The 13107-nt window shown below is 39.6% G+C and overlaps 1 protein-coding gene across 1 annotated transcript in view; it reads right to left on the reverse strand.

Moving 5' to 3' along the window:
• Positions 1-13107, reverse strand: part of KMT2A (lysine methyltransferase 2A) — a 555423-nt gene that overhangs the window by 243511 nt on the left and 298805 nt on the right. The window contains exons 12-13 of the mRNA XM_053691137.1: positions 2720-2815; positions 2505-2625 (exon numbers count right to left, since the gene is read on the reverse strand). Coding sequence (XP_053547112.1) covers positions 2505-2625; positions 2720-2815 — 217 coding nt within the window. The remainder of the gene's footprint in view (positions 1-2504; positions 2626-2719; positions 2816-13107) is intronic.

Below are 13107 nucleotides of genomic sequence, written 5' to 3' on the forward strand. Positions count from 1 at the left end.
TTACCGCACCAGCCACTGCGGTGACCGCCGCCAATTGAAAAACGAACCCTGTAAGTTGGAACATCTTCCGCAACATGGACTCCAACTTTTTATCCATGGGTTCCTTGAAAGAGGAGCTATCCTCTAGCGGAATAGTCGTTTTCTTAGCGAGCGTGGAGACAGCACTATCAACATTAGGGACGGTTCCCCACAGTTCAAGCTGCGCTTTTAAAAGAAGAAGAGGGGAAAAAGGACAAACCAAGTTTCTCCCATTCATTCTTATTAATGATAGCCATTTTCACTGGAACCGGGAAGGCCTGGGGCACTACCCTGTCCTCATAGACCCTATCTAGTTTAGGAATCTAAGGTACCTCGGGTAGTTTAGGTTCCGGAACCTCCAACGTAGCAAGCACCTCTTTCAGAAGAAAGCGCCAATGCTCCATCTAAATTTAAAATCTGGCTCCTCCGTGTACGGAGGTCTAGAAGTAGCCAATTCCACCCCAGAAGCGCGATCCTCCGAAAAGTCGGAGTTGTCCTCCTCAGCTGAATCTGTCCGATACATCCAGCGGAGTCGAAGACCCCTGAGACGGATAGCAGTGCCGTACCTTCTGCTTGCGCTTAGTAGGGCAAGGCATCGCATTAATGGCCGCAGAAACCGCCGTCTTTAATTGATCGCAAAGAGGCCAAAGGGTCCCTCCTGCAGGAAGATAAGTAGTGCCCTTAGGAACTGCTTGTGTAATTGGAGATGGACGGCTCAGTCGTACTAAATACTTTATTCTTTTTGGAAATAGCAATATTGTCAAAGCATGTGGAACAGAGTTGCATAGGTGGATTGACTGGAACCTCCTCACAATATACACAGTTAATGGGTTTAGATAAAGAGGGAGTATCCTTTTACATATCAGAGTCCTCCATAGCTTGTGTCTTTATTACGGACTTGATCAAAAATAAATGGCCCCTTTATATCCCAATGGCGGGGACACTCACCACCTCCTATGACACGGACTACAAGAAACGGCTTTCGTCTCCTCCGAACGCAGGTAGAGAAATAGGAAATTGTAGAGGCCACACCCGGTCACATGGAGTGCCATGCAGGACCGCCCCTGCACTCGAGAGGACACGGCAAAAAAGCCTGCCTCATTCTCCCTAATGAACTGTGTTCCACACTGACAGAGCATCCTCTCACACAAATGTAGTAGCAAACACAATAAACAATATTATGCAAAATAATATCACCCAAGTTCAACAGCCCCCTTCCGAGGGTATTACCTTTAGATTCTATAAAGATAAAAGGAGTCACACTGTGACCTTGTCTTTATGCGTTATCAAATAAATGAAACGATCTTACCAGAATCAACGCCGTGGAACAGGAACAAAATCCTTCAAGTGTGACCGGGTAGTAGCATCGCTCCTGACATGGACTTGAGAGAAGAAAAGCAGGCAGCGAAACGCGTCAACGCTGATTGCTAATGGAGCTGTTAAACTGAGTCAGGATGGGTTCGCAGAAAGGCTCTCCCTGCATCTCCGGACTTTAACATTCACCCATGCTCTCACTGAGAGGCTGACACGACTACTTAAAACTCCAGTCCCATTTCGAAGAGTACTACCCTCCATAAGAGACTACTACGAATCTTCCGACACTTCTCTGCCAACCTCCTGTGACGAAAGGCAAAGAATGACTGGGGTATGAGGGGAGTGGGGGAGGTATTTAAGCCTTTGGCTAGGGGTGTCTCTGCCTCCTTCTGGTGGCCAGGTTCTTAATTCCCACAAGTAATGAATGAAGCAGTGGACTCTCCTCCCATTAAGATGGAAATCCCAATGGGAAATATTGCTTTACTACCAGTACTTCTGTTCCAATGTATTCAAGGTTTCCTTACAAAAAGGGGTAATTGGTCTCATAGGTCTAAGAGTCCCTTTCAAAAAAGAATCTGGAACACCTCAAATCCTCACCTACTCCTGAAAGGCAAATACTAAAACTAAGCTGTACAGGGAGGTGGGAGGGTTTAAAAGCTCTTTGTGTTTGGGGTATCTTTGCCTCCTCCTCTTAGTGGTGGGAATGCAATCCTTACCATCAAGGCCGTGGACTCTCACCACCTTATGAAAGAATGAGAAACCCACATGACCATATTGCTTCAATCATATGCAATATAAGTGAAACAGATTACTACATTCAAACCAGTGGTATAAGTGGTGACACCAGACTAATGAGAAAATAAAATGCATTTCTCATCCGTCTCAATTGTGCTGTCATAGTGTACTTCCGAGAAATAAAGGCTCCGGTGAGCGGATGGAAATGAATTGTAGATAAAAGTGTGGTGGTTAAGTACAGCCAGTGAGCAAACAGAAATCCGATGAAGTAATGAGAAAAACTTAAAAACATGTTATACATTTAAGGAAAATAGGGTTGACTTTATGATCAGAAGGTGCTGCTAGTTCTATTTCAGTCAGAAAGAGGGGTGTCAGGGACAATCAAAGAGAATAATTAAACAGCAAGGTTTTACATGGAAGACATCTAGATGTCTCACCTTTAGCAAAGAGTTTGGCACAGTCATGACACAGTGAGAAGTCATGTGACCACTGAGCATCCCATCCTTTGCCAGGGGTGGTGGAGCCACAGCTTTTGCATCTGACACATTTCGTACAGATCTAGAAAAGATGAAAAAGGACATTCACCTCAAACTCCTATTCAGCACTTGACAATCAATCATGTACCTCACCTTTATACAAAGTGTCTACTCACCCAAACTCGTTTTTTCTTGGTGGGTTTGGTTGGGTAGTTTGGTCCCAGGCACTCCGGGTGGTAGCTATTTCGGCACTTATTACACTCCAATAACTGCTGTTGATCACAAGCATATAAATATGGATTCACAAAAAGCACTATGTCTGAGAACTTGTTGTAAAGCAACAGAGAAAACAGTTTAGAGTGTGAGAGAACAGGTGGATTTGGGATCCAAAGAAAAAGGATGGAAGAAGAGGGCTTCAAATAAAAGATGGTCAAAACAGAAGGGGGTATGTAGAGCAGAAAAAAAAGAAGATACAAATAAAGAGGAAAAACACACAGTTGATTTGCAACATGTAAAGGGAGACTGGGCCAGTCTAGAAAAGACTCACACTTCATCACACACAAAGGACAATATGTGATAGAAAATAAAATTAAAATAATTAAAGTAAATACTGATAAATACTTTCAGATATTTCTAGCATGAATTTGAAAGATAACTATTTAAAGGGATAGAAAGGTCAAAATTTAAATAGGCATGGGTTTCAAAATTAAATAGAAGCATTTTTTTAAATGTATACAACTGTGCAAAAGTTTTAGGAAGGTGTGAAAAAATGTGTAAAGTAAGAATGCTTTCAAAATAGAAATGACCTTTCTATCGCTTTAGAGTTTTTATATATAAAAAAATGTTACATTAAAAATGTTTATTTGTTGAAGTTAACAGTGCAAGTAGACCTTAAAGGGGCATTGTACTGTCAATTTTGTTACCAATTGTATGTGTTCCCAATTATGTGATTTGCATGCTGGAGTGTACCAAATTGTTTGCAAATAGCAGTCATTTAAAAAGTAAACAAAAGGCAGCAAGCATCAACCAATTTCCAATTAGGGGGTGGAAGAGAGGTTTACAGTTTTTTTCTTCTCAAATCAGTAAAAAGGGAACTATTTCATGTGTAAAAAATAAACCTAAATGAGCAATGTCCCATGCATTTTATACTCTGCAGCTACTATAACAAGTTATTGGCAACACATTAAAGGGAAACCCATTGTACAGTGCACTATCCCTTTAAGGTCTGATTGCTCATTATACTGCTCACAAGCACAAAAGAAAAAAAACTGACGTGCATATAAAGCCACCATAGAAGTCAATGGAGCAAAACAACTAAATTTATGCTTACCAGATAAATTCCTTTCTTTCCTGGCAGGGAGAGTCCACAACTTAATTCCTTACTGTTGGGAATATCAACACCTGGCCACCAGGAGGAGCCAAAGACACCCCAGTCAAAAGGCTATAAATATTCCTCCCTCTTCCCCTATCCCCCCAGTCATTCGGCCGAGGGAACAAGGAAAAGCAGGAGAAACATCAGGGTATACAGGTGACAGAAGAAAAAAATAAAGGGAAGCTGCGCCAAAATCCTACGAGCGGGGTTGTGGGCTCTCCCTGCCAGGAAAGAAAGGAATTTATCTGGTAGGCATACATTTTGTTTTCATTTCAAAGGCAGAGGGAGTCCCTGACTTCATCCCTTACTGTTGAGAATCAATACCCAAGCTCCAGAGCACACTGAATGAAAAATCGAGAGGGCAAAAAAGAAAAGGCGGACCCTAATCTGAGGGCACCACAGCCTGTAACACTTTTCTCCCAAAAGCTGCTTCAGCCGAAGCAAACACATCGAATTTATAAAACTTAGAAAAAGTATGTAAGGAGGACCGGGTAGCCGCCTTACAAATCTAATCCATAGAAGCTTCATTCTTAAAAGCCCAGGAGGATGCAACTACCCTAGTGGAATGAGCCGTTATCCTCTCAGGAGGCTGCTGTCCCGCTGCCTCATAAGCTAAGAGGATGACAATCCTCAACCACAAGGATAAGGTGATCACAGTGACCTTCTGGCCCTTGCTCCTACCCGCATAAAGAACAAACAAGGATGAAGATTGTCTAAACTCCTTAGTAACCTGAAGGTAGAATTTCAAGGCACAAACAAAGTCCAGATTATGTGGCAGCCGTTCCTTAGCTAAAGCAGGATTTGGACACAGAGAGGGAACCACAATCTCCTGATTGATGTTTCTCCTGCGATCTGACACCACCTTAGGAAGGAAACCTAACTTAGTACGTAAAACCACTTTATCGGTATGGAAAACAAGGTAAGAGAATCACACTGTAAAACAGAAATCTCAGAGACTCTGCGAGCAGAAGCAATAGCCAACAAAAACAAAACTTTCCACGATAGAACAGCATGCATAGGCTCAAACAGAGCTTGCTGCAAAACACGCAGAACAAGATTGAGGCTCCAAGGCGGAGCAACAGGTTTGAATACAGGTCTGATTCTAGTCAGAGCCTGAACAAGAAACTGCACGTCCGGAAGATCAACTTGTCTCTTGTGCAGTAAAACCGATTGGGCTGAGATCTGACTCTTCAGTGAGCTGGCAGACAGACCCTTTTCCAATCCATCCTGGAGAAAAGCCAAAATCCTAGTAAACTTCACCTTGTACCATGGAAAGCTGCGTTCCTAACACAAGTGCAGGTAAGTCCGCCACATCTTATGGTAGATGCGCCGAGTAACCAATTTACGAGCCTGAATCAAAGTGTCTATGACACTATCAGAAAATCCTCTTTGGATAAGACTAAGCGTTTAATAGCCACGCAGTCAGCCTCAGAGAATCTAGGTTTTGATGTAGGAATGGACCATGAATTAGAAGGTCCTTCCGATAAGGTAACCTCCAAGGAGGAGACGGGGACATTCTCACCAGATCTGCAAACCAGATCCTTTGAGGCAAGGATGGAGCAATAAGGATCGCCGGGGCTTGCTCCTGCTTGATGCGAGCCACTACACGAGGGAGAAGAGCCAATGGAGGAAAAAGATAAATGAGTCTGAACCTCCATGGAAACGCTAATGCGTTTACTAATTCTGCTTGAGGATCCCTCAATCTCGACCCATACCTAGGTAGTTTGGCATTGAGATGGGAGGCCATGAGATCGATCTCTGGCATTCCCATCTGCGAGTAATCTCTGCAAACACCTCGGGGTGGAGAGACCATCCCCCGGGTGGAAGGATTGTCTGCTGAAGAAGTCCGCTTCCCAGTTGTCCACTCCCTGGATGTGAATCACAAAGAAGACAGTTGTGGGCTTCCGCCCATTGAAGAATTTGAGACACCTCTAACATTGCTAGGGAACTTCTTGTTCCTCCCTGATGGTTGATGTAAGCAACTGAGGTTATATTGTCTGATTGGAATCTGATATACCGGGCAGAACCTAGCTGGGGCCATGTTTTCAGCGCATTGAGAACCACCCGAAGCTCCAGAATATTGATCGGAAGAGTAGATTCCTCCTGAGAGGCTGGCATCCGTAGTCACAATCTCCCAGGACGGTCTCAAGAAGCACGTGCCTAGGGATAGAGGATCTTGACAGAGCCAACAAGAGAGAGAGTCTTCCATTATCTCAGCATACATAGTTGTAGAGGTCTGAGATGGAATCGGGCAACAGGAATAATGGCCATACAAGATACCATGAGCCCAACTACCTCCATGACAGGGACAGACATGCTGCAATTAGCTTGGAACTTCTCTGATTTGTCAGAAAGAACTTCATGGACACTGAGTCGATGATAGTACGCAGAAAAACCACCCTGGTACTGGGAACTAGAGAACTCTTTTCCAGATTTATATTCCATCCATGTGTCCAAAGGAGACTCAGAAGAGAGTCTGAGTGTTCCCTTGCTAAAAGAAAAGATGGAGCTTGTACCAAGATATCGTCCAGGTAAGGAGCCACTGCGATACCCTGCCATCTGGCCACTGCTAGGTAAGGAGCCACTGCGATACCCTGCCATCTGGCCAATGCTAGCCACTGCTGGGAGCAGTAACTAAGAAAAAATGGAAGTGATATGAACTGGAAGTGTTGATCCAGAAAAGCAAACCTCAGGAACTGAAAATGATCCTTGTGGATCGGAACATGAATGTCAGGGCACAGGTAAATACATATTTATATATATATATATATATATGTATGTCAATAGGACAGGGAAATGTGTTTATGTATGAAACCATATTTTTATCAGATATTACTGGAATAAGGTTTAAATTCTGATGTCAGGATTTGACTCAGAAACCCCCACAAATTGAATATACATCTCCAGGATGAACTACAGACAACATGTCCCAAGAAACAAAAGGGAAACATTTGCTTCTTAATTAGGAAGTGCAAATTTCATAGCACTCTGTACCCCATGTGGTGAGTAAAAGACGAAGAGTCTGGGGAGGATAACACAGAGAAAGCAAATGGCTCACAATGAAATTTTAAAACAACTATGTGATAGGCAAGTAGAATACACTTCAGCATTATAAGAAAATAACATAATTTATGTAAGAACTTACCTGATAAATTCATTTCTTTCATATTAGCAAGAGTCCATGAGCTAGTGACGTATGGGATATACATTACTACCAGGAGGGGCAAAGTTTCCCAAACCTCAAAATGCCTATAAATACACCCCTCACCACACCCACAAATCAGTTTAACGTAAAGCCAAGAAGTGGGGTGATAAGAAAAAAAGTGCAAAAGCATAAAAAATAAGGAATTGGAATAATTGTGCTTTATACAAAAAAATCAAAACCACCACAAAAAAAGGGTGGGCCTCATGGACTCTTGCTAATATGAAAGAAATGAATTTATCAGGTAAGTTCTTACATAAATTATGTTTTCTTTCATGTAATTAGCAAGAGTCCATGAGCTAGTGAGGTATGGGATAATGACTACCCAAGATGTGGATCTTCCACGCAAGAGTCACTAGAGAGGGAGGGATAAAATAAAGACAGCCAATTCCGCTGAAAATAATCCACACCCAAAATAAAGTTTAAATCTTATAATGAAAAAAACTGAAATTATAAGCAGAAGAATCAAACTGAAACAGCTGCCTGAAGTACTTTTCTACCAAAAACTGCTTCAGAAGAAGAAAACACATCAAAATGGTAGAATTTAGTAAAAGTATGCAAAGAAGACCAAGTTGCTGCTTTGCAAATCTGATCAACCGAAGCTTCATTCCTAAACGCCCAGGAAGTAGAAACTGACCTAGTAGAATGAGCTGTAATCCTTTGAGGCGGAGTTTTACCCGACTCGACATAAGCATGATGAATTAAAGATTTCAACCAAGATGCCAAAGAAATGGCAGAGGCCTTCTGACCTTTCCTAGAACCGGAAAAGATAACAAATAGACTAGAAGTCTTTCGGAAATTCTTAGTAGCTTCAACATAATATTTCAAAGCTCTAACTACATCCAAAGAATGCAATGATCTCTCCTTAGAATTCTTAGGATTAGGACATAATGAAGGAACCACAATTTCTCTACTAATGTTGTTAGAATTCACAACCTTAGGTAAAAATTTAAAAAAAGTTCGCAACACCGCCTTATCCTGATGAAAAATCAGAAAAGGAGACTCACAAGAAAGAGCAGATAATTCAGAAACTCTTGTAACTTACTTCACCACCTCCATAGGAGGCAAAGTTTGTAAAACTGATTTGTGGGTGTGGTGAGGGGTGTATTTATAGGCATTTTGAGGTTTGGGAAACTTTGCCCCTCCTGGTAGGAATGTATATCCCATACGTCACTAGCTCATGGACTCTTGCTAATTACACGAAATAAATATATTTTAATGGATATATGACAGTCTTTTATATGATAATAAATAAACACATGAATATATATTGAAATTAAACACATTATATTAAATAGATAATTGCTGCATGGGATATTTATATAGGAAATAAATTCAGAATTAGTATAGATTAAATAACCATTTTAATAATCCCATATTTGAAGTGCATATATATAACATAAATTTTCTATTTTTCAGATGGATCATAGAGGAATGTATGCAGGCAGAACTATTGGAAACGTGAAATAGGCTGAAATTGTGTAAATACATATATGACAGATGTTTAAATGCCATTAATTTCAAAATAATTAGCAGCATAATTCTTTTAATATAATGTAATATTAAAAAAAAAACATGATGTTTCATATCAAAATGATCAGGAAATTGATCTGATGCTGCTCCATCTATAATTAATATTGGGAGAGATTAATACAAGAAATTATGGCAGTTATTACATAGTTTAAAGAAATTTTTCACTGTCTAAAAATGTTGGTTAAATGAATTTGTATGTATTGTCATGCTGCATGTATTGCTGTGTCTGTTTGTAATGCTGCCACCCTGTGTTGCCATATGAGAACTACAACCAGAAGGCTTTTTGGCTGTTTTAAAAATGAAATCTCAAAGAACCAATCCGAGACAAGGTTTCCGTTTTGGGGCGTTTCCAATTTCACCAGTGAGGAGAACCCATATAAAGTGATTGCAACATAGAGAGAGACAGATCTCTGCTGAGCTAAACTTGTAAACTGGTTCCTGTTGGACATGAAATGCCATTTACTCAAGCAAAGCTGATCTATTCCTCTCATTGACTGCAAATTATACTTATTGGTATTTTCTGAGGTGAAAATATTCCTATCAAGGAATATTGGATATCGATTTGGTACTCTTTTTGGTAATGTATTAAAAGATTGCTATAACAAATAGATTTAAAGAGCAGATTGTACTTTTAAACTGTGTGTTATTGTTTTGGATAGTTCTTAGCTGGCCTGTTTGTATGCAAAAACAATTTAAAATAAGCATTCATTGTTGTTGGGTTTGGCAGAGTCAGAGAAATAAATTGTATTTTAAATTGGTAGTCACAGCCTATATATTGTTTAAATCTGTATCTGATTGGCTAAGTAACTTATCTGTGCAAGTTCTGATATTGTAAATTAATATTGTATTAGGATAAATTGCAGTTAAATAGCAGAATATATATATTATCCTATTGATTATAAGCACTGTTAGAATTGTATCGCTTGGATGTTAAAAGATAAAGATTTTAGTCTCGTGTAAACTGAATGAAAGGCTATTTGTAAATAAGGCTGGTTTTAAAGGTAAGCGTGTATAAACTTTGCATAGCATATTTAAATAGTTTTCAAGCGCATATAATATTGTGTCATATTCTGGTATTGCAAAAATATATTTCAAAATGTTCATGGATATTAACTAAATAAAAGAATTCAGATATTTATATTAATTGTATGGTTTCTAGTAGATGCATGTTGGTTAAGGGTTTCTATTTTTAAGGATAATTATTATTTGTATTGTGTTATAACCCTGACATAAGCTGATGTATTACTGGGAGAGCACTACTTAGATTTTCATAAATATACTGACATGAAGATATGCATGCTTTAGGTCGATTATAGTCATGAATTGTCCTTCCTGTATCAGGGGAAGGATGGACTTGATAGTCTCCATTTTGAAGGAGGAGACCCTGAGAAACTCAGTGAGACATTTCAAGTCCAGGATTGGGCGATAAGTTCCCTCTTTTTTGGGAACCACAAAGAGGTTTGAATAAAACCATAGTCCCCTTTCTGAGAAGAGATCTCGGACACAATCTTAGAAAGCAGTCCTCTTCTCTGGTCTTGTAGACAATCTGGAAAAGGAGACATTTGCCTCTGGGAGGCCGAGATTTAAATCCTATCCTGTATCCTTGAGATACGTCTAACACCCATGGATGCAGATTTGTTATCTGCTGGCTTCTTGGTCTGCTTGGACTTGTTCCAAGACTGAGAAGGCTTCTAAGTGCCCTTGGACTGTTTGGGCTTGGAGGAAGATTGAGTTCTTTTGAGGAACGAAAATTAGAGGCCTGACGTCCCTTAGGTTTTGTCCTGGGGTAGGAAAGCACCTCCCCCCGTAACAGTAGAATTGATGAAATCCAGACATTGTTCGAACAAAATTTTTCTTTTGAAAGGTAATGAAAGAAGTCTGGATTTAGAGACCATATCCGCGGACCAGAAGCTTTGTCATTCAAGATGAAAATCTGCATATTCGCGTCACAGATAAAGAAGATGGCTATTCTTAGAGCCTTAATCCTTTCCTGAATATCCTCAAGAGGGGATTCAACCTCAATTAGTTCTAAAAAAGAGTCACACCAATAGGTGGCTGCTACCGCTGCTGCCGGATGGAAAAAACAAACAAACATGTTGAAACATTCTTCTCAGATAACTCTCTAATTTCTTATACATAGGTTCCCTGAAAGAGGAGCTATCCTCTAGAGGAATAGTAGTACGCTTGGTGAGGGTTGAAATGGCACCATCCACCTTAGGAATGGAACTCCACAGCTCCAGATGCGACTCAGGCATTGGAAATAGCTTCTTAAAAGTTGAAGAAGGGGAAAAAGGTGTTTCAATCCTTTCCCATTCATTGGCAATAATGTTCGCCATACGAACTGGAACCTAGAAATTCTGTGGAGCCTTTTTGTCTTCATAGACCCTAACTACCTTAGGAATCTTAGGTTCCTCAGTAAGCTTAACTTCTGGAACCTCTAGCGTAGATAAAAAACATAATTTATGTAAGAACTTACCTGATAAATTCATTTGTTTCATATTAGCAAGAGTCCATGAGCTAGTGACGTATGGGATATACATTCCTATCAGGAGGGGCAAAGTTTCCCAAACCTCAAAATGCCTATAAATACACCCCTCACCACACCCACAAATCAGTTTAACGAATAGCCAAGAAGTGGGGTGATAAGAAAAAAGTACGAAAGCATATAAAATAAGGAATTGGAATAATTGTGCTTTATACAAAAAAAACATAACCACCTCAAAAAAGGGTGGGCCTCATGGACTCTTGCTAATATGAAAGAAATGAATTTATCAGGTAAGTTCTTACATAAATTATGTTTTCTTTCATGTAATTAGCAAGAGTCCATGAGCTAGTGACGTATGGGATAATGAATACCCAAGATGTGGATCTTCCACGCAAGAGTCACTAGAGAGGGAGGGATAAAATAAAGACAGCCAATTCCGCTGAAAAATAATCCACACCCCAAATAAAGTTTAAATCTTATAATGAAAAAAACTGAAATTATAAGCAGAAGAATCAAACTGAAACAGCTGCCTGAAGTACTTTTCTACCAAAAACTGCTTCAGAAGAAGAAAACACATCAAAATGGTAGAATTTAGTAAAAGTATGCAAAGAAGACCAAGTTGCTGCTTTGCAAATCTGATCAACCGAAGCTTCATTCCTAAATGCCCAGGAAGTAGAGACTGACCTAGTCGAATGAGCTGTAATCCTTTGAGGCGGAGTTCTACCCGACTCAACATAAGTATGATGAATCAAGGATTTTAACCAAGATGCCAAAGAAATGGCAGAAGCCTTTTGACCTTTCCTAGAACCAGAAAAGATAACAAATAGACTAGAAGTCTTTCGGAAATCTTTAGTAGCTTCAACATAATATTTAACTACATCCAAAGAATGCAACGATCTTTCCTTAGAATTCTTAAGATTAGGACACAACGAAAGAACCACAATTTCTCTACTAATGTTGTTAGAATTCACAACCTTAGGTAAAAATGTAAATGAAGTTCGCAAAACCGCCTTATCCTGATGAAAAATCAGAAAAGGAGACTCACAAGAAAGAGCAGATAATTCAGAAACTCTTCTAGCAGAAGAGATGGCCAAAAGAAACAAAACTTTCCAAGAAAGTAATTAATATCCAGCGAATGCATAGGTTCAAACGGAGGAGCTTGAAGAGCCCCCAGAACCAAATTCAAACTCCAAGGAGGAGAAATTGACTTAATGACAGGTTTTATACGAACCAAAGCCTGTACAAAACAATGAATATCAGGAAGATTAGCAATCTTTCTGTGAAAAAGAACAGAAAGAGCAGAGATTTGTCCTTTCAAGGAACTTGCAGACAAACCTTTATCCAAACCATCCTGAAGAAACTGTAAAATTCTAGGAATTCTAAAAGAATGCCAAGAAAAATGATGAGAAGAACACCAAGAAATGTAAGTCTTCCAGACTCGATAATATATCTTCCTAGACACAGATTTACGAGCCTGTAACATAGTATTAATGACGGAGTCATTAAGGAACAATACTTTTCCAAGAAAGTAATTTAATGTACAGAAAAAGCATACTTTCAAACGGAGGAGCCTGTAAAGCCCTCAGCACCAAATTGAGACTCCAAAGAGGAGAGATTGAATTAATGACAGGCTTGATATGGACCAAAGCCTGTACAACACAATGAATATCAGGATGATTAGCAATCTTTCTGTGAAAAAAGAACAGAAAGAGTAGAGATTTGTCCTAACAAACAACTGAAGACAAAACCTTATCCAAACCAACCTGAAAAAATAATAAAATTCTATGAATTTTAAAAGAATGCCAAGAAAAGTAGGTCTTCCAGACTCAATATAAATCTTTCTAGAGACAGATTTATGAGCCTGAAACATAGTATTAATCAATGAGTCAGAAAAACCTCTATGACTAAAAACCAAGCGTTCAAACTCCATCCCTTCAAATTTAATGATTTGAGATCCTGATGGAAAAAATGG

This window comes from Bombina bombina, chromosome 8, assembly GCF_027579735.1.
Source record: "Bombina bombina isolate aBomBom1 chromosome 8, aBomBom1.pri, whole genome shotgun sequence".
Taxonomy (NCBI): Eukaryota; Metazoa; Chordata; class Amphibia; order Anura; family Bombinatoridae; genus Bombina; species Bombina bombina.